General features: G+C 39.2%; 1 protein-coding gene across 3 annotated transcripts in view; it reads left to right on the top strand.

Annotated features, from left to right (window-relative positions):
• Window positions 1-24844, top strand: part of MAGI3 (membrane associated guanylate kinase, WW and PDZ domain containing 3) — a 73998-nt gene that overhangs the window by 36226 nt on the left and 12928 nt on the right. For all 3 annotated transcript variants that reach the window (XM_050715310.1, XM_035561578.2, XM_035561579.2), the window contains exons 2-15: window positions 2067-2183; window positions 4061-4180; window positions 6294-6503; window positions 7774-7948; window positions 8795-8874; window positions 10986-11043; window positions 11979-12073; window positions 12867-13055; window positions 14484-15092; window positions 16106-16137; window positions 18193-18346; window positions 19519-19610; window positions 22092-22284; window positions 23491-23676. In XM_050715310.1, the coding sequence (XP_050571267.1) occupies window positions 6425-6503; window positions 7774-7948; window positions 8795-8874; window positions 10986-11043; window positions 11979-12073; window positions 12867-13055; window positions 14484-15092; window positions 16106-16137; window positions 18193-18346; window positions 19519-19610; window positions 22092-22284; window positions 23491-23676 (1942 nt within the window). In that variant the 5' untranslated portion in view covers window positions 2067-2183; window positions 4061-4180; window positions 6294-6424. The remainder of the gene's footprint in view (window positions 1-2066; window positions 2184-4060; window positions 4181-6293; window positions 6504-7773; window positions 7949-8794; window positions 8875-10985; window positions 11044-11978; window positions 12074-12866; window positions 13056-14483; window positions 15093-16105; window positions 16138-18192; window positions 18347-19518; window positions 19611-22091; window positions 22285-23490; window positions 23677-24844) is intronic.

Below are 24844 nucleotides of genomic sequence, written 5' to 3'. Positions count from 1 at the left end.
GGTGTGAGTGCGGGGGGCTTTCTGCTTGTTCCTCTGGGGGCTTCGGGTCTCTTTCGGTCGCTTTCTGGTTTGGGCCATTGTATGGCAGACCTCTGCAAAGAGAGGGCTGGTAGGTAAGCTGGCACGGTTTCCCTTCTGAATGTTTTCCTCCATTCCATTGTTTTGCTTGGGTGGAAGAGGGTGCTACCTGACGTGCTGTTGGTGAATGGTGACAGACGAGGCGACGTTTGAGAGACACTTACAAAGCACCTGCCTGCCCCTGGCATGGCGAGAAGGTCCCGTGGAACTCCCGGGCACTGCTCCTGTCAGGTCCTGGAGTTAAGATGTCCCAGGATCTTACTGGCATTGCAATTATGTATTTAGTAGAACGTGGGGAAATTGAACAGGAAAATTGCTGAAGATTATTTTCGACACAGGATTGTTTGGAAATCGGTTTTCAGTACTGTAGGCAAGGTGTTTCCTTAAATGTCAAGACATGTGAATACTTTAGATTTCCCCATGTTACCTATATTTTCTAACTAGTTCTTGATGATGTTACAGAACCAATTTTAGCTTTTTTTAAATCTTAAGTTCTCCTTTACTGAACAAGATTCAGTGTTAAGAATAATCTGTTCTCTTATCACATTTTTCAGCATTTTGTTTGAAGTTCAGCCACATAAATTTTGTCATACCCACTGTATTCTTTTGTGTGTCATTTGTACTTCCAGACAGATCACCACATTCTCTTCTCCACACTCCACCTTATGTTGTTAAGCTGTTAAAGACTTAAAACTGCTTAAGTGTTTGGTTTTTTTTTAATGTAACAAACAAACCCAACAATGCTGGTACTATTAGGTGATGCATAGAATTACTGATTTATTATGTATGGAGAAGGGGGATATAAACTTGCAAAATGAAAATGTGCAATGAACTTTGCTGTAGTGACATGGTTTGGGAAAATATTGTTGGTAGTAGTGGAAGGGATTTTTGTGCAGCACACCCACCAGATCGACATTTAGTATAAGAACAATAAGCTTGGTTTTAAGGTGCAGATGAGCTTTGTGTTAAGACCGATGTGTGTCTGCTGCCCCATTCCCTTCTCTTCGGCACTTTGAAGTGGTTTCTTCAGCAGCTGGGTCTCAGCAGACTTCAGAGGCCCCTTTTAAAATCACTCATATGGCAGTTTTCTTAAGTTTCATAACCTGTTGCTGACTTAAAATAAGTACGGACCATTCCAATTTTTGTTCCCATTGAGATACACCAGCATAGGCATGCTACTGGCCATCTCCTGTATTGGTTCTTAAAGACAAAGACTAAAAGCCTTTTTCCCTGAAGCCGTGAGTGTTCTGCTATGGTACGTAACTTAAATCTATCAGGGTCACTGAACCCTATTTAATGTGCTTTCTGGGAAGATGACAGGGTACAAAAGATTGTTTTGTACCCTTCTGTCAGAGGGATGAAGCAGTAACACAAGAGCTCAGTTATTTGTGTGCTAAAGGGGCCATGGCTATCTAGCGATATGACAGATTTGCTAATGATACCTGACAGAAGTATTGCAAAGGAATAATTGTAAAAAAATCTTCTGTCATGCAGTGTTTTTTAAAAAGAAAATATTTTCTTTTTGTAATACCAAGAATGTAGACTCACGTGTGACAAAATACTGAGTTCAGGTGTCTAAACAATAGCAGTAAATTGAATGGAAAGTATTATCTCTGTGTATGTTTTGAAGCAGTTTTCTATCTGTAGAGAGTTTTAATTTTGGTAATAGCTTTTGTATTTTAATACTTTTTATTTCAAAACACTTCCAGAATATTGGCACTGTCTTATTTAGGAGATGCTGAGGTTGGGTGGTTGTTGCTCAGTTATGCTTAAAATCACTTGGCCTGATTTACACCAGATGAGAATCAGGCTTTAATAATGTATTTTCCATTGAAGTTGTTGCATTTAAAACAACCCAAGGCTTGCTGCTGCTTCTTTCTTTTTTTTTTTTTTTTGACATATTTATAGTAGTGAAATGTCATTGTTGGCAATTTTGGCTTAATTTTTACAAGTTGTTATTATTATTTTATTTTTCCTAATATTTTAAGGAAAAGTCATCAACAAAGACTTGCGTCACTACTTGAGCCTTCAGTTCCAGAAGGGCTCAATAGACCATAAACTCCAGCAAGTGATCAGAGACAATCTCTACTTGAGAACCATCCCTTGTAAGTATGTAAAGGTCAGCCTCATTTGATCTGTTTGTGCTAACCATCGCATAATTCGAGAGATTTAAATGTCTTCTTTCTTAATCTGGTTTGTAGTTTTACCTTTCAGCAGGAAGTTTGTTAAAAGACTTTGCTAGATAGAATAGCTTCATATCTTAAAGTTGCGATGAAAAGTAACTCCCAATATGGACTAACAAAACAACAAAAAATTCAGAATTCAAAGCTTAGAGTATTTCAGGAATACCTCTGTTTAGCTCATTGGAAGTTTGTCAGTTATTGCTGGGGTTAGAATAGCCACATTATTTCCCACTTGGGAAATAGATCTTCCTCAGCACTTCCTCAGCAGTGCAAACACATCATGCTTTCTGTCAACGTGTTGGTTTTTTTGCACAAAGCTGAGACCTGGAGAGGGCCGCATGTAGTTAGGCAAGGTAGCACAGCTGTGGGGAGGTGCAGGAGGGACTACGTACGGAAAGGGTTGCAGTGACAGGAGGTGCAGCGGACCTGTTGTTTGCTAATCCTGAGAAGAAAGCGCGAGGAGGTGGCAGCAAGAGGGAGCGTGAATCTGTGGCCAAGGAAGAAGAGGATGGACCAGGGCAAGCATGGCCTTCGGTGTCACAGCAAGACTTAATTAGCCAGGGGAGCTGGGTGGGCCTAGGTCTCGTCAGTCGTGCCAGCCCTTCTGCTCTGACCTAGCGTCGCCCAGTCCAAGCAGTGCAGGTGCCAACCTGTCTTTAACTAGGTGCCTAAAGGTTACTGCTGCCACGAGTGAGGGTTTATAGCAAGCACCTTTATAGCAAGGTGCAGGATGCTCTGACAGCTGCCAACTGTCTTGATTTTGGTTTTCACTCTAATGTGCCATTTCATTTGTAAATTACCATGAAACCATCCTTTACTTTGTCTCAGAGGTTCACTGATTGAAAGGCACATCCCTGATGGTATTTAAATATTAATTGCACTAAAAACATAAAAGTTTGTCAGCTGACATTTTTGTAACTACAGGAATTCTGTTCTCAGTTTAGTATCGTTACCATATTGAGCATGCCCAAGAGTTTCTGAATTTCTTAAAAGATAATCGTGCTGAAATGCAATTTATTTACTAGCAGCTCTTGTTCATGCTGCTCCCTGAAACAAATGATGTATCCCTTTATTGCTTTTAACCTAATAGCAATTTAATGAATCAGTAAATTCCTTACCGGGAGAGCTTTAATTAAGCTGTTATAACTATGTGTGTCCCTTAATTATAGACATAAAAACTTAGAGAACTTCTGCATTAATACAGCAATTTACTGGTTATTTTGAAAAAGCTTACCTATAGCCAGGGTTTGGAGTACAGATGAATTGTCCTCTCAACTGTAAGGTTAAAAAATAGTTCTTGTGCCCAGTTATGGATTTGGTGGCCCAATAATCAAGTATGCTTAGTCACACTGACCTCATCAAAAATTACTGAATGGGTACGGGTGGTCACGAGACAGTGGGAAGATGAAACAGCCCTACAACTGCATTAAAATACCACAGGTGTGAAACAGCTACCTACAATGACAGACTGCTGTTGCCTGACCCTGGTCACTGTCAGCATCTACAGCATAAGTTTTCAGTTCACTGAGCATAAGAAAAAATTCTAATTACCACCTTATCCTGCTTTTTTTCCTGTTCCTTTCTCCATATCATAACTGTTATTCCTATGCAGGCTACTGGCCTAGTTTTTATACATTATTGTTCACTTACTTGAATGTTCTCTTACCGTAGTGGAATGAGGTCGTCGTTGTATGAAACTTCAAAAATATCTTGATTTTACTTATTTTGACAGCAGGCTGCATTTGGTAAGCAAGAAGGATTTTAAGTATCTTACAAGCGTGTTTTCTCTGTCTTTCCAGGCACTACAAGGGCTCCCAGAGATGGGGAGGTCCCTGGGGTAGACTATAATTTTATTCCTGTTGAGCAGTTCAAAGCACTTGAAGAAAGTGGAGCCTTGCTAGAAAGTGGAACGTATGATGGTATGTCGATGGTGATTGTTGGAACAGGAATAAATATTCAGAGCTCTTACCCAAAATCGTGGTCTAAGCACGGCTCCCCACACACAGGAGGTGCCACTTTTCCTGCCCGCTTTGATGGTTCTCAGAGTAGTAGAGAGGCAATATTGGAGTACCTGTGAGAGGACTATAGGTCTTGTTTCCAAACTCTCTTTGGGCACTTCGTTGCTTTTGCTACTGCATCACAACTGGTCCTACTGCCCAGTCTTACATGATCTGATTATTTTCCATGTTGCATTTTTGAGGAAGTGTTCTGAAAATATTTGCCTCTATTTAGTAGAATTTTGTCATAAAGGAATTCATAGTAAATTTTTTTTAACCTTTGACAACAGAGACATTCTTCTCAGAGGCATGCATCAAAAGAACGGGAGGCAGGAGAAATCTTGATACATAGGAAGAAAGGATTTTGCAATGAAAAATTGAACAGCACTAGACTCTGTTGTCCAAATCTGTAGCAAAGTTGGTTTAAATGTAATGGGGACTGAACCATAAGGAAGCAATTATCCAGAGTTCTGGAACTGCCATCATGTGATGGGCTTTTGCTTTGCTTTGCTTTGTTTTGTTTTAAAGTGTTAGATAGCAGCCAGAGATAACTTTAAGGTTCCTCACATTGCTGTATTGTGGGGGTGGGGGCGCTGGCCCCAAAACCCATCTTTGTTTACAGTAAGAGGGAGGAGGGACAAGTTTGGCTCAACCCTCAGAAGCCTTGCACTGCTATAGAGCGTTCCCCTGTTGCAGATGTTTCAAGTAATGATTGCCTGTGTTCTGTTGCTTTTTACAATGGAACAATTTACCTCCTGACACTTTAAACAGAAGAAATGACATTGCTTTTTTTATGTAAGTTTATAAATCCTGAAATATGATCTGGCTTAAGGTTTATTCAAATACGTAGTTGTATTTGAAATCAACTAAATTTTCAGAAATGCTGAGCATGTGCAGCATTCATTGATGCTAAACGGAGTTTACCAGATTATAAAGCTGCCTGATTTTGACATACAATACAAATAGCTGTAAGCATGCTGCTAGAGGACTTCTCTGGTAGGCGATGGTTTTAATGGCACTTGAATTAATTTGATTAATGTGTCAAAAAACAAAAAAAATACAAATGTCTGAAGTAGAAGATTGTGTGAAAGGCTCTGTACCTCCTCGTTTTATGTATCTCTTGCTGCATGCTGTCAAATAACATTGCCTTGTCTGGGGAAATCTCCTAAGCAAATCTGGGGTAAACTGGTACTTTTTTTTTCCTGAGTTACCCTTTATCTGGGTTTCTTTTCTTTTCTTTTTTTTTTTTAATACGGTCAAATCAAAATCCAGCCACCAAATGTGAACCCAGCAGGAATTCTGGGACGCTCTCTTGCTGTGTGCTCAGTTCCCTAATAAAAATCATATGAGCAGTCAGGAGAGAGGTCAGTTGCTGAAATTCTTTTCCAGAAAACAAATGATTCTCAATCTTTGTGTTTCGAAAGAAAATACTGAAGAAAAAATCAGTTTATTTTTCTTAACTACAAATCATTTTTAGATGGAACTGTATTAACAGCATGTATGTTGTCAGTAGAAAAATGTAGAACTGTATTTTAAAAATCAGTTAGTTGTATTTTTTTAATGCAAATAGATATTTTATGTTTCTGCTCATACTGCTTTGCTTTTTGACTTCAGCATGTTTCTATTAATGTACATTACTCTAAGTCAGTTAACCGGTATACAGAATAAGAGCAATTGATCTTCAGTGTTTTACTTCTCTAAGACTGTTCCCCAAGTCTCTTTCTGGAGCATTAGTGAATTCCATGCAAAATAACAAATCATTCATTTTCTTTGAAAACCTGTGGCAGGATAGAAATTTTGAATTAAACGTCTTGTTCTCTGATGTACAATATAATCATGAGCAAAACCACATTGTAGGAATAAATAGTTTTTGAGTATTGATTGGTTTTTGATGGTGGTGATGTCTTTCTTAGGAAGTTACAGTTAAGGCCTGACACCAGACACATTACATGGGCAATAAAACGTTCACTACAATTGCCAGTACTTTCAGCAAGTACTAGTGCCTTCATTATCATGATTTCTGTCTCATTGTCAGGTAATTTTTATGGTACTCCGAAGCCTCCAGCAGAGCCCAGCCCCTTTCAGCCCGATCCAGTGGACCAAGTTCTTTTCGACAATGACTTTGATACTGAATCACAAAGGAAAAGAACCACATCAGTCAGCAAAATGCAAAGGATGGACAGTTCTCTCCCTGAAGAGGAGGAAGAGGAGGAAAAGGAAGCAGTTAATGGCAGCGGAGGGATAGGTTGGTTACAAAGGGAAAAAATTCCCTGAAGTATTTCATGAATGAATAAGAAGCTTACAGATAGCATTCATGCTTGCTTGAAGCGCTTCCTTAGTTTTGGTAAAGTTTGAAGGTGGTTTTCTACTCAGACGGGTGTTTTTACTCTCCTTTGAAATTAGATTTTGAAAAGAAACAGCTGTTCTCTCAGCCAGATGTGCAATTGCATCATAAAATGCACTGCTCAGTAGAGAACATGTAGTGCTGGGTAGTGGCCAGTTACAACAGGGAAGGAAAAATTTATCTGTACGACAGAATCCCTTTGCAGAATATAATTCATACCCTGTAAATTTAATCATTTCATTTCAGTAAGATTACTGCATGCAGGAGATTTTAGTGAAGCAGTCAGTTTAAGGGGCAATACTAACTCATACTGTAAAATTTTCATATTATTCTGGTTAAGGGAACTGTCACACAACCTGAAACTGCCTAAGGGGGTGTTTGTGGAGGGAAGTAAAGCAGAGCACGTTGAGACTGGACCAGTGTCTGCTGGGATGTTTCAGAGATTGTCAGGACACCCTTTTCCTTCTGCTGTAACGGTTCCTCATCTTGAGGGGGAAGAAGTGACGGTGGAGAGAAGCCGTCACGCTGCATTTGCGTGTGTGTAAGACTTATATCGACCGGACTTGCCCGAGCCTTGCGAGCTTTAGGGCTGGCAGCACCACAGCACACAGAGGCCCGGTGGCCTGGCTGGTGGTTATGTGAAAGTCATGGACATAGTCGTGTAGCTGAGGACACCGAGCATAACCTCTAAATTGCAGGGCCAAGGCTTGCAGTTAAGAGTTTTCTACAGGGATTTTTGGGAGCTTTTTCTTCTTGTGGATTGCAGGAGGGTTGTGTTTATTTTATTGGCAGTTTGGGTCTTTTCCGCACTTCAGTTTTGGTGCTTTGAGGAATATTAGTAGGATTTTTTTTTATTTATTTTCAGTGGCATTACAAACGGTATATGGGAAGGGAAACAAAGTAGTCAACTTGGATTTCTGCCAGCATTGATGTTTCAGCCTAGGTTCAGACGAATAATACAAGGTTAATTCTGTTTGGCAGGGGCAGAACGGAGTTCAGTGTTTTCATGTCAACTTTTCAAAGTTCATAGCTTAAAAAAAAAGTGGAAAAATGCTCATCGCATCCAGGAATGTATTTGACATTCTCTCATAGCCAGATTAAGAGGGTGGTGCTTAGTGAGAAACACCATAAGCATCTGACAAATAGTAACGCTTTCCCTGAACAACTGCAGAAAACAAAGAAAAACATTCAGATTCTTCTGACTGGATGAAACCTGTTCCCAGTTACAACCAGACAAGCAGCTCCATGGACTTCAGAAATTACTTGTCAAGGGATGAGACCCTGGAACCTCTGCCCAAGAACTGGGAGATGGCCTACACCGACACTGGCATGATCTACTTCATCGAGTGAGTAGCCCGACAGCGCCGAGGAGTTACTGTGCTATTGTGAGAGACGTGCTGATGAGCTGCAGTCTGGGAAGCTGTCTGCTGCTCTTACACCTCTCCTGTTCTTATTCCTTATATTTCTGCATGGAATTCTGAATGTTTCTGCTGTTTTGTTCTGTACTGATAATCATTATACTACATACTTGATATGATTGCCTTCGCGCAGGAAAGTCTTATGATTCCACATGAGTAGTCAGTTTGTTTGTAATATGAGTTATGTATTTCACAAAGTGAAAAGCTGGGTGGGTATTGCTAGGTAAGGTACAACACCGTACAAACTTTTACTGTGACAAATTTCTCTGAAATCCGCCAATTTGTTTATTCTTTCTTTCCCACATGTGTTCCCTGGCTTGGAATGCCTGCTTAAAAAGATAAGCAGCACAGATTAAAGATCAGGATAGGAAAGCAGTTCACATGTGAAATTTATGAATTCTCATTTATGAATTCTGAGGCAAAAGAAACAAATTCCTAACTGAGCGTTAAGCATAAGAGAAGGCTAAAAATGTTTTCTCCTTTCAGGTTGAAACAGTTAATATTCCCAAATGAGCTTTTAGGGGCAGGGGATGGTGTTTGTAGCGCTAATGTTTCACATCTGTCCTGGAGATCTCCAGCGTGCTGGTACCTCTGAGCAGCATCATTGTCTTTTCTGTTTAGCATTTTACGATTTGGTGAGGCATAAATAAAGGTTAAATTGTCAAAAGACTACGGTTTGCCCAAGGTAGTAAATACTTAAAAGTTAAAGAAAACCAAAATTTCTTCAGTCTGTGGAAATCCTCTTCTTTTAATGGGCTGCATTTTGCTCCACAGTCACAACACCAAGACAACCACGTGGCTTGATCCTCGGCTCTGTAAGAAAGCCAAAGCTCCTGAAGATTGTGAAGATGGAGGTGAGATATTCAGAATTCATTTGTCACCTCTGATAAATGTCTGAGTTTATCAGAGCTGGATAAGATCCATTACTGCTGTGGTAGAAGCTTCTTCCTGAGACACTTGACTCTGGAGCAGAGTATAGCAATGAGTGTCCATAGTGTGGTGGCAATAAGAGTTTACGTAAGACTGGGAAAGACAATAGTATATTTTCCCTGGAGCAGTGGAATCTGACTGAATCATGGATATATCTGCATTCCTGAGAAGAGGATGGCATATTTTGTTCCAATAAGTATCATCGCTAAGGAGAAAGCTGGATATATCAGTGGTGATCTCACTGGAAATTTTTATGTGAGTGGAATATGGCAGGAAGAAAAGGTCCATAAGTATTAGAATGTATGAATAATGAAAATGCAGCATAGTGCCTATTGCTAGTAACACATACTGCATGTGTTGTGATGTAATATTTGAACGTGTAAGCAAAGGGAACAACTCTTCATGCTGCTGCTTTAAGACTTACAGGTCAGGTTCATGATTGACCTACAGACATTCCTGCAACCATTTCCTACATAGTCATGCAATTTAGTCAGCTAATCAAGAGTACCAAATAGCTCTGTCTTCAGCAAATGCCTGACAAGTTGCAAAAGCTGAGGCAGACTCAGAATGGCCTGTCTTCTTAAATTGCACAGGCTAGCAATCATGTATTCATAATCAAGCCAGCTGGAGCAACGGACTCATACTGCTGCTTATTAAACATACGTGCAGCTCACCACAGGATAAAAAGAGCACTTTAAAGAGAGAGATGCAGGATATCCAAGTGAACAACATCTAAATGAATAGTCCCAATGGGTGTTTTGTCAAATCCCGTGGAGTGATGCTGATATTAATAAGTGGTAACATGCTGTCAGATGCTTGGAAAATTGTTGTTACCTTCAAACTTAGGGCAGCCTCAAACAAGATTAGACAGAAATTTTATCCTTCAAAATGTCTAGCTACCTGACTCTGTCTGTTATTCTAATATTTAAATTTCTATGGTCAAAATAACTAGAACAATAAAGGTAGAATAACGGGACCCCAGTTTTAACAGCTTGTCACCTCTGGTCAGTAATGGTCAGTTGCTGGGCACTGTCTTACCAGATTGTGTATTTGCCATGAAAAGGAGCTTTCTGAAATCTATAATAGTTTTTAAAAAAAATCTTTGCAAGATATAGTATTTTTTTTATTTTAGACCCCAAATGTAGGGAAGCCTAAGGCAGTCCCAGCACTAGCCACTACCAGCTAGCTTGCCACAGCTGCAGCAGCAGTCAAACTGCAGCAGTACAGAACTGCCTCTCGTTGTCTTGGCAGGCCTTGCAGTCTGTGCTGAATTTGATGCTGACAGACCTAAACAAACACTGGCTGGTTTTGGGGTGTCGGCACTATATTGTAAACCTCAGAACAATCAGGTTCGCTTATGCCTGTTACATTTCTGGCTGCAGGTTACTTGGGTTGACTCCAAAGTGAAATGTTGTCAGAATACAGTGAAGTATGTTGATGTTATTAATAGAATAAATAAAGATGGCATTTCCTCTGCAAGGTGGTCTTAAATTGAAAGTTAAAGAGGAATGGAGGTGCATTGTTTTACAAGCTTGAGATGTGATACTGGGGCATTTATAGTTCTTTCTTGTGTGTTTCTGGGTAGAGACTGTGCAACCATACTTATATTGCCTAGTTAGAAAAGTCAACAGCTATCAAATCAAACTGATGATTGATAATTACATTATTTTAAAATAAGGTATTTTTCTTCACCTTTCTTTTTTAGAGAGTTTCTTTTTCTCTAAATAAGTTAATTTGTACCTTGTCTTTAAGTTTATTATAGGCTTAAAGTGATGTGATTTTGTTAAATACAAGTTTCCTCATCCAGTGGAAGAAAGAGTGAGATGTATAAGGTTCCATATTCCCTGGAAGAGACTAATATCTTTTCATCAGAAGGACCAGCCTCAAACAAATAGAGGGAAAAAAGTTACATCTATATAATTAATGTTTTTCATGAGCCTGTAATCTGTCCTCTCTTTATTAAAAGCTCTGATATTTGCAGAGTTCTGATACAGTTTTCAACTGTAATGAATAATTTTGTTCTTTCTGATTATAGAACTTCCTTATGGATGGGAAAAAATAGAAGACCCACAATATGGAACGTATTATGTTGAGTAAGTGCTAATTATAATTTGATGTAGTCATAAATTGAGCAGAAAGTAACAAAGCACTTGTTTAGCACTATATATAGTTTATCTTGAGTAGAAACAGTTCAAAAGGCCATGATGCACATTTCTGAAGCGCTGAAGATCCTTAGTGTGACCATATTGACTTATCGGAATGTATTTCTTCCAGGGAAGGAAAGCAAGTAGCAACCAAAATAATTAATTAATGAGAATGAGCTCATGTCATTTTTCTTAGCTGTAATAAAAATGGGGTCACTTGATTTAAGAGTGGCACCTGTTAAATGTAAAAGAGCAAGAGTAACTTACATCTCACAGCTGTCTCCAAAGGCCAGTCACAAGTAAGTAACTGCTGTAAATGCTCTTCTCAGTCTAATTCAGGTCAGAGGAAATGACACCTTTCTTTAACCATGGAAAGGAAAATTAGCAGAGTTGAAAATATTAGCTTCACAGAACAAGCTAATATTTTTTGACTTTGCAAAGGCAACACAGAGGTTTAAGTCCTGCTCAGACTTACAGTTTTTTTCCGCATTCTGCTATACTACTCCAGTATCTATTATTAAAAAGATGACGGCTAGTTTTGTAAACGTTATGAGTAGATGGAAGCAACACATAGCTGGGATCAAGAGATCTCTATTTAATCTAGTACAAACTTTTGGAAGTTTGCAGAGTGGAATGAATGTGCACTCTACTTAATAGTTGCAAGAAGTATAATTACATTTTTTTTAAAGTAAATCAAGTTGTTGAAAGGAAAAAAAATGCTTTCCATGTTGATTATGATAGTTTAGCATTCATTCCTCTGGGGTATTAATCCGAGATAAATAATAAAAAAAATAGTATTTGTAGGGTGTCTTTTGTGGTAGTCATTTCTGTGAAATATGCAGGATGCTTTCTTCTGAATTCCTGATCCTACCTTTTGTCTACAGTCATATTAACCAGAAAACTCAGTTTGAAAACCCGGTATTAGAAGCCAAAAGAAAAAAACAGCTAGGACAGACTGATGTCGGCCCTTCAAAATCAGGTATCAGTAAATATTATGTTCTTTGTCACTAATATCTTTATCTAAAAGTAAGCATTGTATGCAACCTATTTTGGAATTCATGAAGGCATTAGCCTTGTCTTTCTGCTGGCCATTGTGGTGTTGCCCTCCAGAATCTGTAAGATTTTTGGAATGATTTTTTTGATGTTAAAATTGAACTGAGACCCTGACACTGCTTTAAAAGAATTTTAATCATTCTAAAGCTGGTTGTCATAAGCAGTTTTTCAATAAATGGAGGGTTAGAAGAGCCAGTTGAAAAGTGCAGGGTAAGCCACTCCTTGAATTTTTATGCTTTTGGTCTACTTTGAGCTTGACGTTCAAGAGTTAGAGAGTACAATTGGAAATGACGGGTAGGAGCTTTAGTTCCTGTTCTGTTTTAATTTGTAATACAGTCTTGAAAAACTGTAACTTTTCCATTCACTTAACTCAGCTGTGAAATGAGAGCAACAGTATTTTGTCTGCTTTACTCTGTGAGGGTGCTGTGGAGGTTAACCAAAGTTAACCAAAGCATTAATCTTTATGACACCTTAAAAAAAAAAAAAAAAAAAAAAGAGAAAAAAAGAGTTATCAAAACTAATCCTTCTTCCTTCATGTCTTTTTAGTCCATAATTCAAAAATCACTTAAAGAGGTTTGGTATTCAGCCATTAAGACATCTTCCTTCTTTCTGTGGTTATCCATCCTATACATATCTGTAGTCAGCATCATTTGGGGATTTAATGCCACCACACAGCAGCATTGCTGATGGTGGATTGTGTTGGATCTTACCATGCACAGGACCAGAGAAGTCTCTCTTCACTAGAGATCCATCCCAGCTTACAGGAGCCCTCATACGGACATCACTAAAAAAAAGTACAATGGGTTTTGGTTTTACAATCATTGGAGGGGACAGGCCTGATGAGTTTCTCCAGGTGAAGAATGTGTTAAAAGACGGACCTGCTGCACAAGATGGGAGAATTGCACCAGGTAAATTACAATTTCTCTAAACTTCCATTTCTTGTGCTTTTAGAGAGTGCAGCTTCTGATGTGCAGGAGGTTGGATGATGCCATCCACTGACTCTGAATATGAATACCTCACTAGTTGTCAGATTTTTGGAAGATCTGTGTGGAGCAGTATCTGAAATGCGAAAAAGCAATGTTCTAGGGACAAATCTATTTTGAGGCCACTTTTGAAGATTTCAGTAGTTTTGTCTTAGCTTTGGGCTTCATAGGCATTTACTGAATGGTTTTTGTTCCCTCTCCATATGTAAAGTAAAAACAGTGCATTTGAATCTTGGTCTCTTGTTACTATCAAAAAGCACCAGATATTAAAAATTGGAAAAACAAACCAAAAAAAACTACAGTAGGAATGAACAAGCAAAGCTGTAGGAAGTGGGCAAGTGAGGAAATGAGGGATGAGAGAACCTGCAATGCATGAAGAATTGGACGCTTTCATTGTTATTATATGCTTAATTAAGTTATTTATATGCTTAATATAGCATATGGTTTGTATACTAGAAAAGGCAAAATGCTTCAAGTAAGAAGAGTTTATGCTTTCAATGATTTAATACTATTTACTTATGAAATAAAACCTTTTTCTGTTTTTTGTTTTGTTTTTTTTGTTGTTTTTTTTTTTCCCTGACATTTCCCTTTGTTTGTACATAGTTCAATTTCATCCTCTGTAAAAATAAAGACAATAGTGCAGCATTGTGTTTTGGTGCATACATATGTTCGCTGCATATCTATTCCTGTTACGCTTCGTGAAGTAGGAGAATTTTACTAAATTTTACTAACACTTAGGCATTTAGATGGCAAGAGAGTTTACTCCCGAGGAATATTGTATTGTATATGCAAAGTTTCATGATGCGGATTATGAAACAAAGTTTCAGGATCTGACATGTACTTCCACTTCATTTTGAAAATACACACTTAACCACGTGTCAACAGTGTAAGACTATGAAATATACGTGGGTGCAATCCTAGCTTAAGTTCAGCCAGTCCTAAAATAAACATAGGAACTCCCTCAAAACTCTGATTTATTTTTGGTTTGAGATTAGGATGCTGTACAATATGAATTAAAGCAGAAACATCTGCTTGCAGTAATGTGTGCGCACATTGCTTCATCTCTTGTGGCTGTACAGTATCATTTTTTTAATCTGCTGCAGATTAAAGTTTATATATTTAGCACACTGTGTTCTGAGATGACACAAAAAAATGCGAAGAGGAAATCCTTTATGCTTTTTGGCACCAGATAGCCAACAGGTAATGGCACAGCCAGCATAGATTATTATTTTTTGAAGACTGCACTGAGATTTTGTCCACTTAGGCTTTTCTTCTGAGCCTCAGAACACCTCAGGAAAGGTGTGGGTGGTTCTGTTTTCGGTTTTGATGTTGTTGAACTTCCTCTTTTAACAGGTGATGTCATTGTAGACATAAATGGAAATTGTGTCCTTGGCCATACCCATGCAGATGTTGTCCAGATGTTTCAGCTAGTTCCTGTCAACCAATATGTAAACATGACTTTGTGTCGTGGTTATCCTCTTCCTGACGACAATGAAGACCCTGTTGTAGATATAGTGACAGCTACGCCTATTATCAATGGACCACCTGGGACTAAAGGAGATGTTTGTCTGACCAGCCAGGATTTAATACCAGGAACAGTCGTGTTGGACCAGAATGGAAAAACGGGCCCTATGTTGGTCAATGGTCGTCTGAATGGCCCTTCCGTGGATACAAATGAGCAGAGGATCTCTGTTGCATCTTCGGGAGGCTCTCAGCCAGAGCTGGTCACCATTCCTCTAGTCAAAGGTCCTAAAGGCTTTGGGTTTGCCATTGCAGACAGTCCTACAGGGCAGAAGGTAAAAATGATTTTAGACAGCCAGTGGTGCCAAGGACTTCAGAAAGGGGATGTAATCAAGGAGATTTGCCATCAGAACGTACAGAGCTTGACACATCTGCAGGTGGTGGAGGTACTGAAGCAGTTTCCAGTAGGAACAGAGGTGCCGCTGCTTATCTTAAGAGGAGGTATATACATACATTTACAGTTGTCATTTACAGTTATATATGGTTATATGCTTTTTTAAAGTCCCCTTTTAGTGTGATATTTAAAACCTGTCCAGTGTTGAAAGTTAACTAGCAGTTTATTATGCCTCTAAGCCATTATGTTCTAGGTTTAATCTATATCCCTGAGTATTTGGGGTGAGAAGACGCTACCAGGGATTTTTTTTTAACAAAAATTTTATGGTAATATGTTTAAATGCTGGCTCTTCCAAGTGTCTGGAGAATGTTAAAGCAAAAATGCAGTCTCTAGCATAATCCAAAGGGTACAATAGATAGTTTTCTGAGGCTCTACAAATGTGTTCCAGTAACTGTAGCTGTAACGGACAGGTGATTACAGGTGGCGAGAAGCATCAGTAGTAAGGTGGAACTGATTGCTGAAAAGACTAGAAAAATTATTATTTTCACACTTGCCTATTTATACCTCTTCATTGACTCTTTTAGAGACCAGAATGCATTCTCTCCCCAGAAGCTGACTGGTAGGGTAGTGTGCATTTGCCAGAAGGAACTGAGTGAATTATAAAGTGACACATGGTTGCTTTAGTGTGCCTTTAAGCATTTACTGTAGTCCTGAGAGTGTCACTTCAGTCATCCATACTTGCGAAAATAACTAGGTCTTTTTCTGTATAAATTCTACTATTTCTTAATCAGCTAAGGAAACAATCAGATTTCTTTGGTAGCAAGTGAAATGCCACCAGGCAAATTCACAGAGTCCTTATCCAATGAACTGATGTGTGCTTTGGTTTACCAGTGTCTAGCAAAAAGAGAAATACACATTTTCTATTGTTGTAAAGCTAGCAGTTCTAATCTGAGACTTAAGTAATGGATTTGGTCAACTGAACATTCACTTTGCAGTTTAAAAGGAGTGAATAAGCAGTTATCATTTTCAGCTCAGGAGAAACCGATTTTATTACTGTAATACTGTTTAAACTTGTGGTGGCCTAGAATTGAAATTGCTTTCTACATTTTATTTTCTTCAGGTCCACCCTCACCTACTAAAACTGGCAGAGTGGTGAGTATTAATGGTGTATTTAAATTTGTTTCTGATGAAGAATGTTGAGGTTTCTTTAGTTGCAAAAAAACTCATTAATATGATCTACTTAGCACAGAAGTTCTTCCACAGAATCCTTTGAGGTTTTTTGGGTTATTTGTTGGATGCAATGGATTTCTTCTTTCTTACTACTGAAATACCAAGAATAGAGCAAAGATCTTGTAAGAAAATACATGAAGTATTGCTGCTCAGTTGAGATTTTAAATAGGACATTGTTCCTTAAGTTCTTTCATTATTTCCTTCTTTTTTGCACTATACTTGAAATTGCTATCTGTGTATGTACGTAGACCTGCTTTTTTAATCTCATCCTCTCTGGATTTTAGTCCCTGTGGTAATCTGCAAGATGATTTAGCAAAGCCATGTCCCCTTAGCTGGTATAAATTCATTGTCACAGGTAAATGTTGTCAGAGTATGTGTTAAAGGGGAAACAAAGTACTGTATCTAAAACTTTTTTTTAATGCATTGCTAATTACCTGTATTAAAGTGAAATAGGGTTTCTAAAATAAGTTTAAGCTTCTTTGATATTTCCTGATCTCCACATAAAATGAACTGGTTCGTATTTCCTTCTTAAATTGCTTGCTTATCTTTGAATCCATATATTTGGAAAGTCTGTCTGTAGCTTTGCATTTCTAGTTGGATGGTTGTTATTCTTGTAACGTTTGACCTATTGGGATATCTTTAATATATATTAGTTCAGTAAAGAATCGTTGGGATTAATAAAGTAGCCTCATAATGTGAATGATAATGTATATTTTTGTCATGAGCGCTTCTCTTATGAAATAGCCTAGTCAATGCCCATTAGTGAACACCTCTAAGAAAAGAGCTGCTGCTTCAAAAATATTCCTTGTACACAACAAATTATTTCATTTTAGGAAAACCCCGTTAGAGTATAGGCGTGGTTTATTTTTCTATGTTGTGTAGTTCAAATATCGTAGTCACATCCAAGCAGTGGGATAGCATGAGCGCACAAGTGTATGGTTGAAACAAGCTGCACTCAATAAGATTTGAAGATTCAGTTCCTTGCAAGCATACAGCTGCCTACAGTAAATAAATTGTTGCATAAATCTGTGCAACTTGAGGGTGCAAGCCTTGTCAGCCTGGCTCCTGTGTCCACACACTCTCTGCAGGCATGCTGAAAATACTTAGGAGCCTGGGAATGGCGTTCCAGCACACAGGCAGTAGCAGCTTTCCCATGGAGCACTCAATGTTCAGTGGCATTAAGCAACATGGCAAATGAATTCAGTTAAAAAGGGCAAGTTCTTGTGTTTATAAACATACAAGAAGTGTGAAACTGCTAAACTCCTTCGAGGGGTTTTCTTCCACCCTTCTTAAAAGGGCATATCTAAGCCTATTCTGCTTGTGCTTTTGTTTAACATGCACAGACGCATGCAGACCACCATGTTCTAGTTTTCCAGGCTGGGTTTCAGCTCAGAATAGGTTTTTAGAGTTACTTTAGTGCATAATCCATTGGAAATTAGGATGGGAGACCACAAGGATACTTGGTGTCCTTTCCTCTTGAAATGGTAGTGTTGCAGCTATCACAGCAGAAGAAAAAAATGCAAATACTGAATTATTATTCCCAGTTTTATCTGTGCCTCATGATGCTGAAGTGTTTGCTCCTGTTGGGTGTTTTATAATGCCCTTGTGCTGCTGCTGGGCTGCCCTAACGGCTTGGCTGGTCCGCCAAGCGTGCCATGTGTAATGCTGAGTCGGTAATGGCAGGGGCTTGCAAGGTTTACGCATTTCTGAGCATCAGTCGTTTCAAACCCTGTTTCTAAGCCCGGTGGTTGGCAGAAATCTGTGACCTGTCTGGAGGACTTGAGCAGCCTAGTCAGATGCAAGCTGTGTACAGAGCTCACGTGCTGGGAAAGCTAAGGTCACCTGCGATATTGTTCCCTTACTCCCATGTTTTGCCATGCATGTCACTTCAGTATGACGGTTATTGTCTTTGCACACACAAATTCCGTCAGGCTTTTGATTTAATACATGTTTTGTGGGGGTGGGGCTCTGTTTCAGAAGGATAAGCAGGACAGTTCAGGGAGTTTGGAAGCTATCAACGATCCCATTCCACAACCTATGCCTTTCCCACCCGCTGCTGTAAGATCGGGCTCTCCAAAACTGGACCCTTCAGAAGTCTACCTGAAGTCCAAGACTATATATGAAGACAAACGTGAGTATTTCAACATCGACTTGGAAATACTCAAGTATGACAGGTTTTTTTCTTTGTCATATATGTAGTAAAACTGCTGTGACTTTCATATTGAGTTCATTTAACCTTGTATGGATACGAACATTTCAACAAATGCATAATTCACACAGAAATTAGGGAACTGTGGAGCCCTTTTTTTAAAGATGCAGTATGTTTCAACCAGTTTCAATAACATAATCATAGAAATGGTATAGTGTTCTAATATGATATTTCCTGTCCAGAAATTTCTGAACAAATTGGTCAATTTGTGGACATGATAAAGCAAATGTGACTTCCTCTTCCAAAACAGATGGGAGTTTGGGAGATATGGCATATTGTAGCATCATCTTTACTTAATGAATTGCATCAAGAAACTTTTGTTTGACCTGTGTAAATCCTTGAGACATTTTCTCCAAAAACATTTTGTTCATAAGTGGGCTTTGCTACAGATACGTGTATGTAAATAGGCCCATAAAATAACTTTGCAGACAATTTAAAAAAAAGTTCATAAATAACTAGCCTAAGTAATTAAGGATTGTAACATCAGAAAGTGGAGCAAAATAAAATTATGCAAACTGGACACATTAAATAACTTGACATGCCAAAATTCAGTTACAGTAACTACACTGAATACAATAGGAGATTTATATTTGTTACAAATTAGTATGAGATCATTAAAGAGGGAACTTGCACCCTTTCACAGCCATTTGACAATTCTTCAGTCTCTAAGATGGCCTAATTCTGAAGTAAGCCAAAGCAAAGTCTAGGAGGTGAACTCAAATGATCCTTGTGGGTCCTTCCCAACTCAAGATACTCTGTGATTCTGTGATTCAAACCTGACAATTTCAGTGTTTATAGAAGGTGGCTCTGAGTTGTGTTACAGACTGGATTTCATCCTGGCCCACCACACAAATGCAGCTGTGATTTCTTCTTTGGTGTTCATCAATCTATCCTTTCCTTTTTTAGCGTTTTCTTGAATACCGTTTTTTCCATTTTGGAAATAGAACTTCACTGAAGATTTAGCTGTTCAAATTGGTTACCGTACTTATGGTTACTGCATTCTGTCAATAAAAAGAATTGGAATACACAACATAGGAATAATCTTTCAATAATCAAAGATAGCTCGTTACATGTTTTGAAATGTTTTCTCTCAGCTCCAAACACAAGAGATTTGGATGTTTTCCTGCGCAAACAAGAATCAGGCTTCGGTTTCCGGGTGCTTGGAGGGGATGGACCAGACCAGCCTGTAAGTGAAGCTGTTTATAGTTGCTTACATGTTACCTTACCTTGTTACTGTTAGAATGAATCCTACTCTGTCATCAACTTTTCCCTCTCATTCTAAGTAGTTTAGTGATGGAAAAAATCATCAGTTCAGTAACTACCTTTTAAGATCAAAACTTGATTCAGATTACCAGGTTCATGCTGAGTTTAATTCCAGTTCCTAAGAGAAGAGAATAGTCTCGTCTTCAGTCAGTGAGATGTTTTTGAGTAATCTAGTTAAAGCTGGAAGGTGTAATCCAGCCCTGGTTAAAGCCAGAGGGCATGAACAGTGCTCTAGGAAAGCAAGCTAACTCTGTGGTGTATATTCAGTTTTGTGTTTCTTTGTCAGAGTGTCCACTTGGGTGGAATTTGTGCTAGCACTGTGTGTTCCCAGAGGCCACGAAGGCGTTGACCACAGCGTGAGGACTCCAGCAGGTAGCCTTGGGCTCTGATCAGTTGGGTGTCTGTGAGAAGCCCACAGCTGAAGAGCTGCAGGGTGGATGGAGGTTTTCATGAGCTGAATGGGAGGCTACAGGGAAACTGTTCTCCCTCACTAGTTCAAGTCCAAATGAAAGGAAGAAAATGGTTGGTTACCTTTTTTTTTTCTTTCTTCTTCATGGCTGACTTTAATCTGCAGGGTTCCCATTCCCTTTCCTTTATCCAAAGTCTTTCTTTGGCATCAGGTGTGTGTTTCTGTAACTGTCGTTGCATTTTGGGAATGCTTTGAAGGATCACGCTGGCACTCAGCCTTTGCACGTTTATCACCTAATCCTGTTAGTGGTCTTGGCACCGAACGTGCGCTGGCAGTGCTCAGTTTACCGTGCATGTCGGTGCTTTCTGGGGAGCAGATGAGTGGAAGGAAGCTGCTGCTTACCCTGGAAAAACTCTGTCAGGCTGTTCTTTTGACTGAAACCTGATGAAATGAGGCAAGTTCTGGGAGGATGTCACCTTCCCTTCCATCCCCTCACCCCAACCCCCAGCTCCACCAAATTTTCAAAAAAAAATCTTGTTTTGTCAGCCTGTGTCGCTTCTGGTGGATTCGTTTTGAGGATACAAGCATGGCCTTTCCAGTGCACTCTTTCAGGCTAATCTTTGCCTTGTGTTTTTCCCTCTCATCTCAGAAAATACAAAATGTGGTGCTTTAGAATTTGCATAAAAGCCTTGAAGCAGAAGCTATTAAAATTGGCTTCTTCCTGCAAATGGATGTATGTATTGTTTTGCTTCATAAGTGGCGTCAAAATGTAGCTCTAATGTTTGCTCCAGAGGAAGCATACTCATTAGAGCCTGGGTTGCTTTAACCTGGTCAGTGATTAGGGTTCATTTACTGTTTGAAGTCATCAGTGTAATAGTGTTTCCTGGCTTCAGCCTACAGAGCTGTTGCACAGTTTCACATGGATGTGAGTGGCAATTGTTGAGGAATGGCAAAGTTGGAGGCAGGCTGGCAAATGCCCTTCTGGTACCCCCTGGGCTGTCTGTTCCTGTTACGGCAGGCTTTAGGAGACTCCCCTCAATTTCCTAAAAGGCAAACATTCTCTGCAAAGAAGTAGTAAGACTAATACCATATGTCAGGGGCTGTTGTTTCAGCTGTCAAGAGAGAAAAACTTTTGGAGTAGATATTCATAGATTGCTTTCTGATTATAGTTGAAGAGAGGTGTCTTTTTTTTTCTGTTCACATCTATGATCCAGTGTAAGCCTTTTTTTTTTTTTTAAACATGCATTCAAAGAAAGGGAAGAGCAGTGCCTCTCTTGAGCAAAACCAAAGAGTTTTACTTCCGTTGCACTTCGTAGCATTTTTTATGTTTTGTTTCCATAACGACCATAGCTGTTGGTGCTGAGCTGATGCCATGACTGCTGTGTACAGGCAAGCTGCTCTCCATTGCTTAACCTCAGACAGTTACCGGCCATGATTATTCTTAACCTTTCATTTAACCTGAATGTGATTCGAGCATATGAAATAGTGTGTTTTTCTTGTCTGGGTTATATTTAGTAGCACTTAAGAGGTAAGGGTAGACAAAATTGATAAGGGGAGTGCAGCTGTTTGAATTCATTATCTAATCACCAAAAGCTGTGCACTGAAAGAACTTGAAGCATGGAACTGACTGAGCAGCTTTTCAGAAATAAATTCAAGTTCTTTTGAATGCTTTTGCTTCTTCCCTAGGCACTCTGGGCTTGTCTTAGTTAAAGAAATAAGTAAAAATTCTAAAAAGTGGAATGAACAACAGAGACTTTTATTTCAATAATGTCTGTAAATCGTATATATGTAATAAGTACGTAATCTATGCTTATGTCAAAAGTGCAAAGTACACCCACTGGCTTTGTTTCTGCTAGAATTGGACAGTCAAATAATCTTTTAAAATATCTTCCCAAAAGACCTTTTCTGTCTGGATTCACCTAGTTTCCAACCATTATGTGTTCTGATGAGTTGATGTTCTGCCATTCAAACCCAGTGACTATGCTCTGTTGATAGATCTATATTGGAGCCATAATCCCATTGGGAGCAGCAGAAAAAGATGGCAGGCTTCGAGCTGCTGATGAACTGATGTGTATTGATGGAGTCCCTGTTAAAGGGAAGTCACACAAACAAGTTTTGGACTTAATGACCAGTGCTGCACGGAATGGTCAGGTGCTGCTCACAGTCCGGAGGAAGATCTTCTTTGGTGGTATGTGTCTGTCTGTCTGTCTGGAGAGTGTACCACACGAAATAGATGTGACTAAAGGAGCACTTTCATTGGTGCAATCAAATCAACTAAAGCTGCTCTGAGACATATCAGTTACTGCACTAGAATTGAGCAACCTGAGATTAAGGAGTGTCAGCTGCAATTCTGAGTAAGTGGAGAAAAGCAGAATTTAGTAAGCTGACACTTTGGCGCTTGCTGGCTAGCACTGCTCACACAGATAAGACTCTGAAAATTAAGATGGCAATGCTGTTTTCTTCGAACTGTTTTGCAGATACTAGTTAGAACAGCCATTAATGCTATGCAAATTGAGTAATAACACAACCTGTTTTCTGGACGACATGCTATATTCTGAACTCTATTGGCATCTGTGTGCAGCAAGGATAAGTGCATTCAAACCAGAGATGATTCAGTGCAGCATCTTGTAATTCTGCAGTTTTAGATCAGTGTCCAGATCTGCAGTGTGTGGAAGGGTATTTATCCTTGAGTTAATGGTGCTTGATCATGTGAACGACAGCTGGAATAGAGCTCAGGAATCCTGATATGGTCCCCTGTTCTGATTAGTAACCAGTACTGCTTTTCCAATGTGTTAGTCAACCATTCATTCTGAATATATACAAGTAAAAGGAAAACATGTTTTTAAGATTAAGTCTCAGTTTCTTTAAGGGGCCTTCTGATAGATGGACAGACTGCTTGAGGACCAAAATTCTGTAGGTTTCCCATTAGAAGGCCTGGTTTCAGACTTTATAAAACACTTGTCATTCCAAGTAAACAGTTGTTCCTCCCTTAACATAGCAATAGTTCTAGTCTGTGGCTGGATCTCTGCTGTAGGTTTTGTATGTGTAGCTTGCAGAAAAGCCACTATGTTATTTTACTACAAAAAAAGCATCACATCACTCTGACAAAGTTTGTTCTACAAACTGCCAGGTCTGTTCTGATGTGGAAAATCAGGCTGCAGTGGGCTTTCCTTGCATAGCTATATACACCTTTGTAGGGTTCTGGGCCTTCATCCATCATCTGATTTCCATTTGATATAAATTTTGTTTATGAACTTGCCCCTTACTTTCCAAGGCAGGCAGTGTTTCCTCTTGCCAGCACTGATACTGAGATGTACAGCTTTGTTGTATTTACCTGATAAAACAGCAGTATTGGTTTTTTTTCCTTATTTGTTGTTTGTCTGTTATTTCTAAGGAGAAAAGCAACCAGAGGAGGAAGAGTCACAGCCTGTCGTGACACAGGATGGTTCTCCCCGACTAAATCGGGTAGAGTTTGCAAACCAGCAGACCCCAGAGGTCTATGATGTCCATCTGCAACGGAAGGAGAATGAAGGATTTGGCTTTGTCATTCTCACCTCAAAAAACAAACCTCCTCCTGGTGGTAAGTGTGATGAGCTGGTGGTTTTGTCACTGCCTGGCATTACTGGTGCCTGACTGTTTTAGCACGGTCCTTATACCAAAGCTGCTGTTGTCACTAGCATGTGTGCTAAGGGTTGCAGTTTCTTCAGTGATTTCTTTCTTTGATATGGCTGTGCTACATGTGCACAGCATTCTGTGTAGATACAGTCTTCTTTCACTCACAGTTTTCCACAAACCAAACAACTGAAGCTTGGTCTGTCTTGCTTCATGTTTATGATCTTTTTCATCCTACTGTGACATAAGTGGGGAACACGGGAAATAAAGCACAGTCAGCCTGTCTGGACACAGGATTGTGAAGTACTTGTCACAGGGTAGTCTTAAGGACCTAGATTGTTTTCAGGTTTCTTTATGTCTTCAGGACATGTCTCCAGGACATGGATTGTTTGTGATGTATATTCTCCACATTGCATTGATTCATAGGTATTTAAATGGAAGTCTAGTTTCAACCTTGGTTTTATATTATCTAATTTCTTACTTTAGGAATCTGAGAAAGTAGAGACTGCAGCACTTGGAGGAAAGCAATGAAGTTGTTACTGTCAGACATTTAGAAATAGATTGTGTTTGTCTAGGAATCAAAATGAAAAAGTAGCATGTTGTGCTATTACAATTCTGGTATATGAGCATGGCTTCAGGCATAGTTGTAAAGATAAACAGCAAAATAACCAAGGTTAAAAGGAAAATACATGTTGTGAGTGGAAGTGAATGAGAGAAGCTGGAAGCTTCTTTTAAGAAGCTCTGAGTCCAAATTAATGGTAAGGTCAGTGACCCCCTGCACGAGATCAGTTTTGCTCTGTGTAATCAAGTGATTTGTATTCCCTGTGCTCATAGCTGCTAGTCACTAGCAGTGCCAAGAAGAAATTTTGAACTTTTTTTGCATGAGATCGTGAGTAGGATGCTCTTCCTGAGATTCACTCCTTTTGTCCATCAGGTTTGGGTTGTCTGTGTCAGCGCTCAAAATACAAGCCAGCTCAGTGAGTTTACACATAAACTGACATTAAAAACGTGTAACTCCTGAAATCCATAGTCAATTCCTTTAGTTCCTTATTGGAAATCACTGCTCTGGAACTTGTTCAAGTGGTTGCAGATGGATACAATGATGGCTTGAAAGTGAATCCTTCTTCTGGGGCTCA

Source organism: Cygnus atratus, chromosome 24 (assembly GCF_013377495.2).
Source record: "Cygnus atratus isolate AKBS03 ecotype Queensland, Australia chromosome 24, CAtr_DNAZoo_HiC_assembly, whole genome shotgun sequence".
Taxonomy (NCBI): Eukaryota; Metazoa; Chordata; class Aves; order Anseriformes; family Anatidae; genus Cygnus; species Cygnus atratus.
Note: the sequence above shows the minus strand (reverse complement) of the source record. Positions and strands in the feature narration are given on the sequence as shown.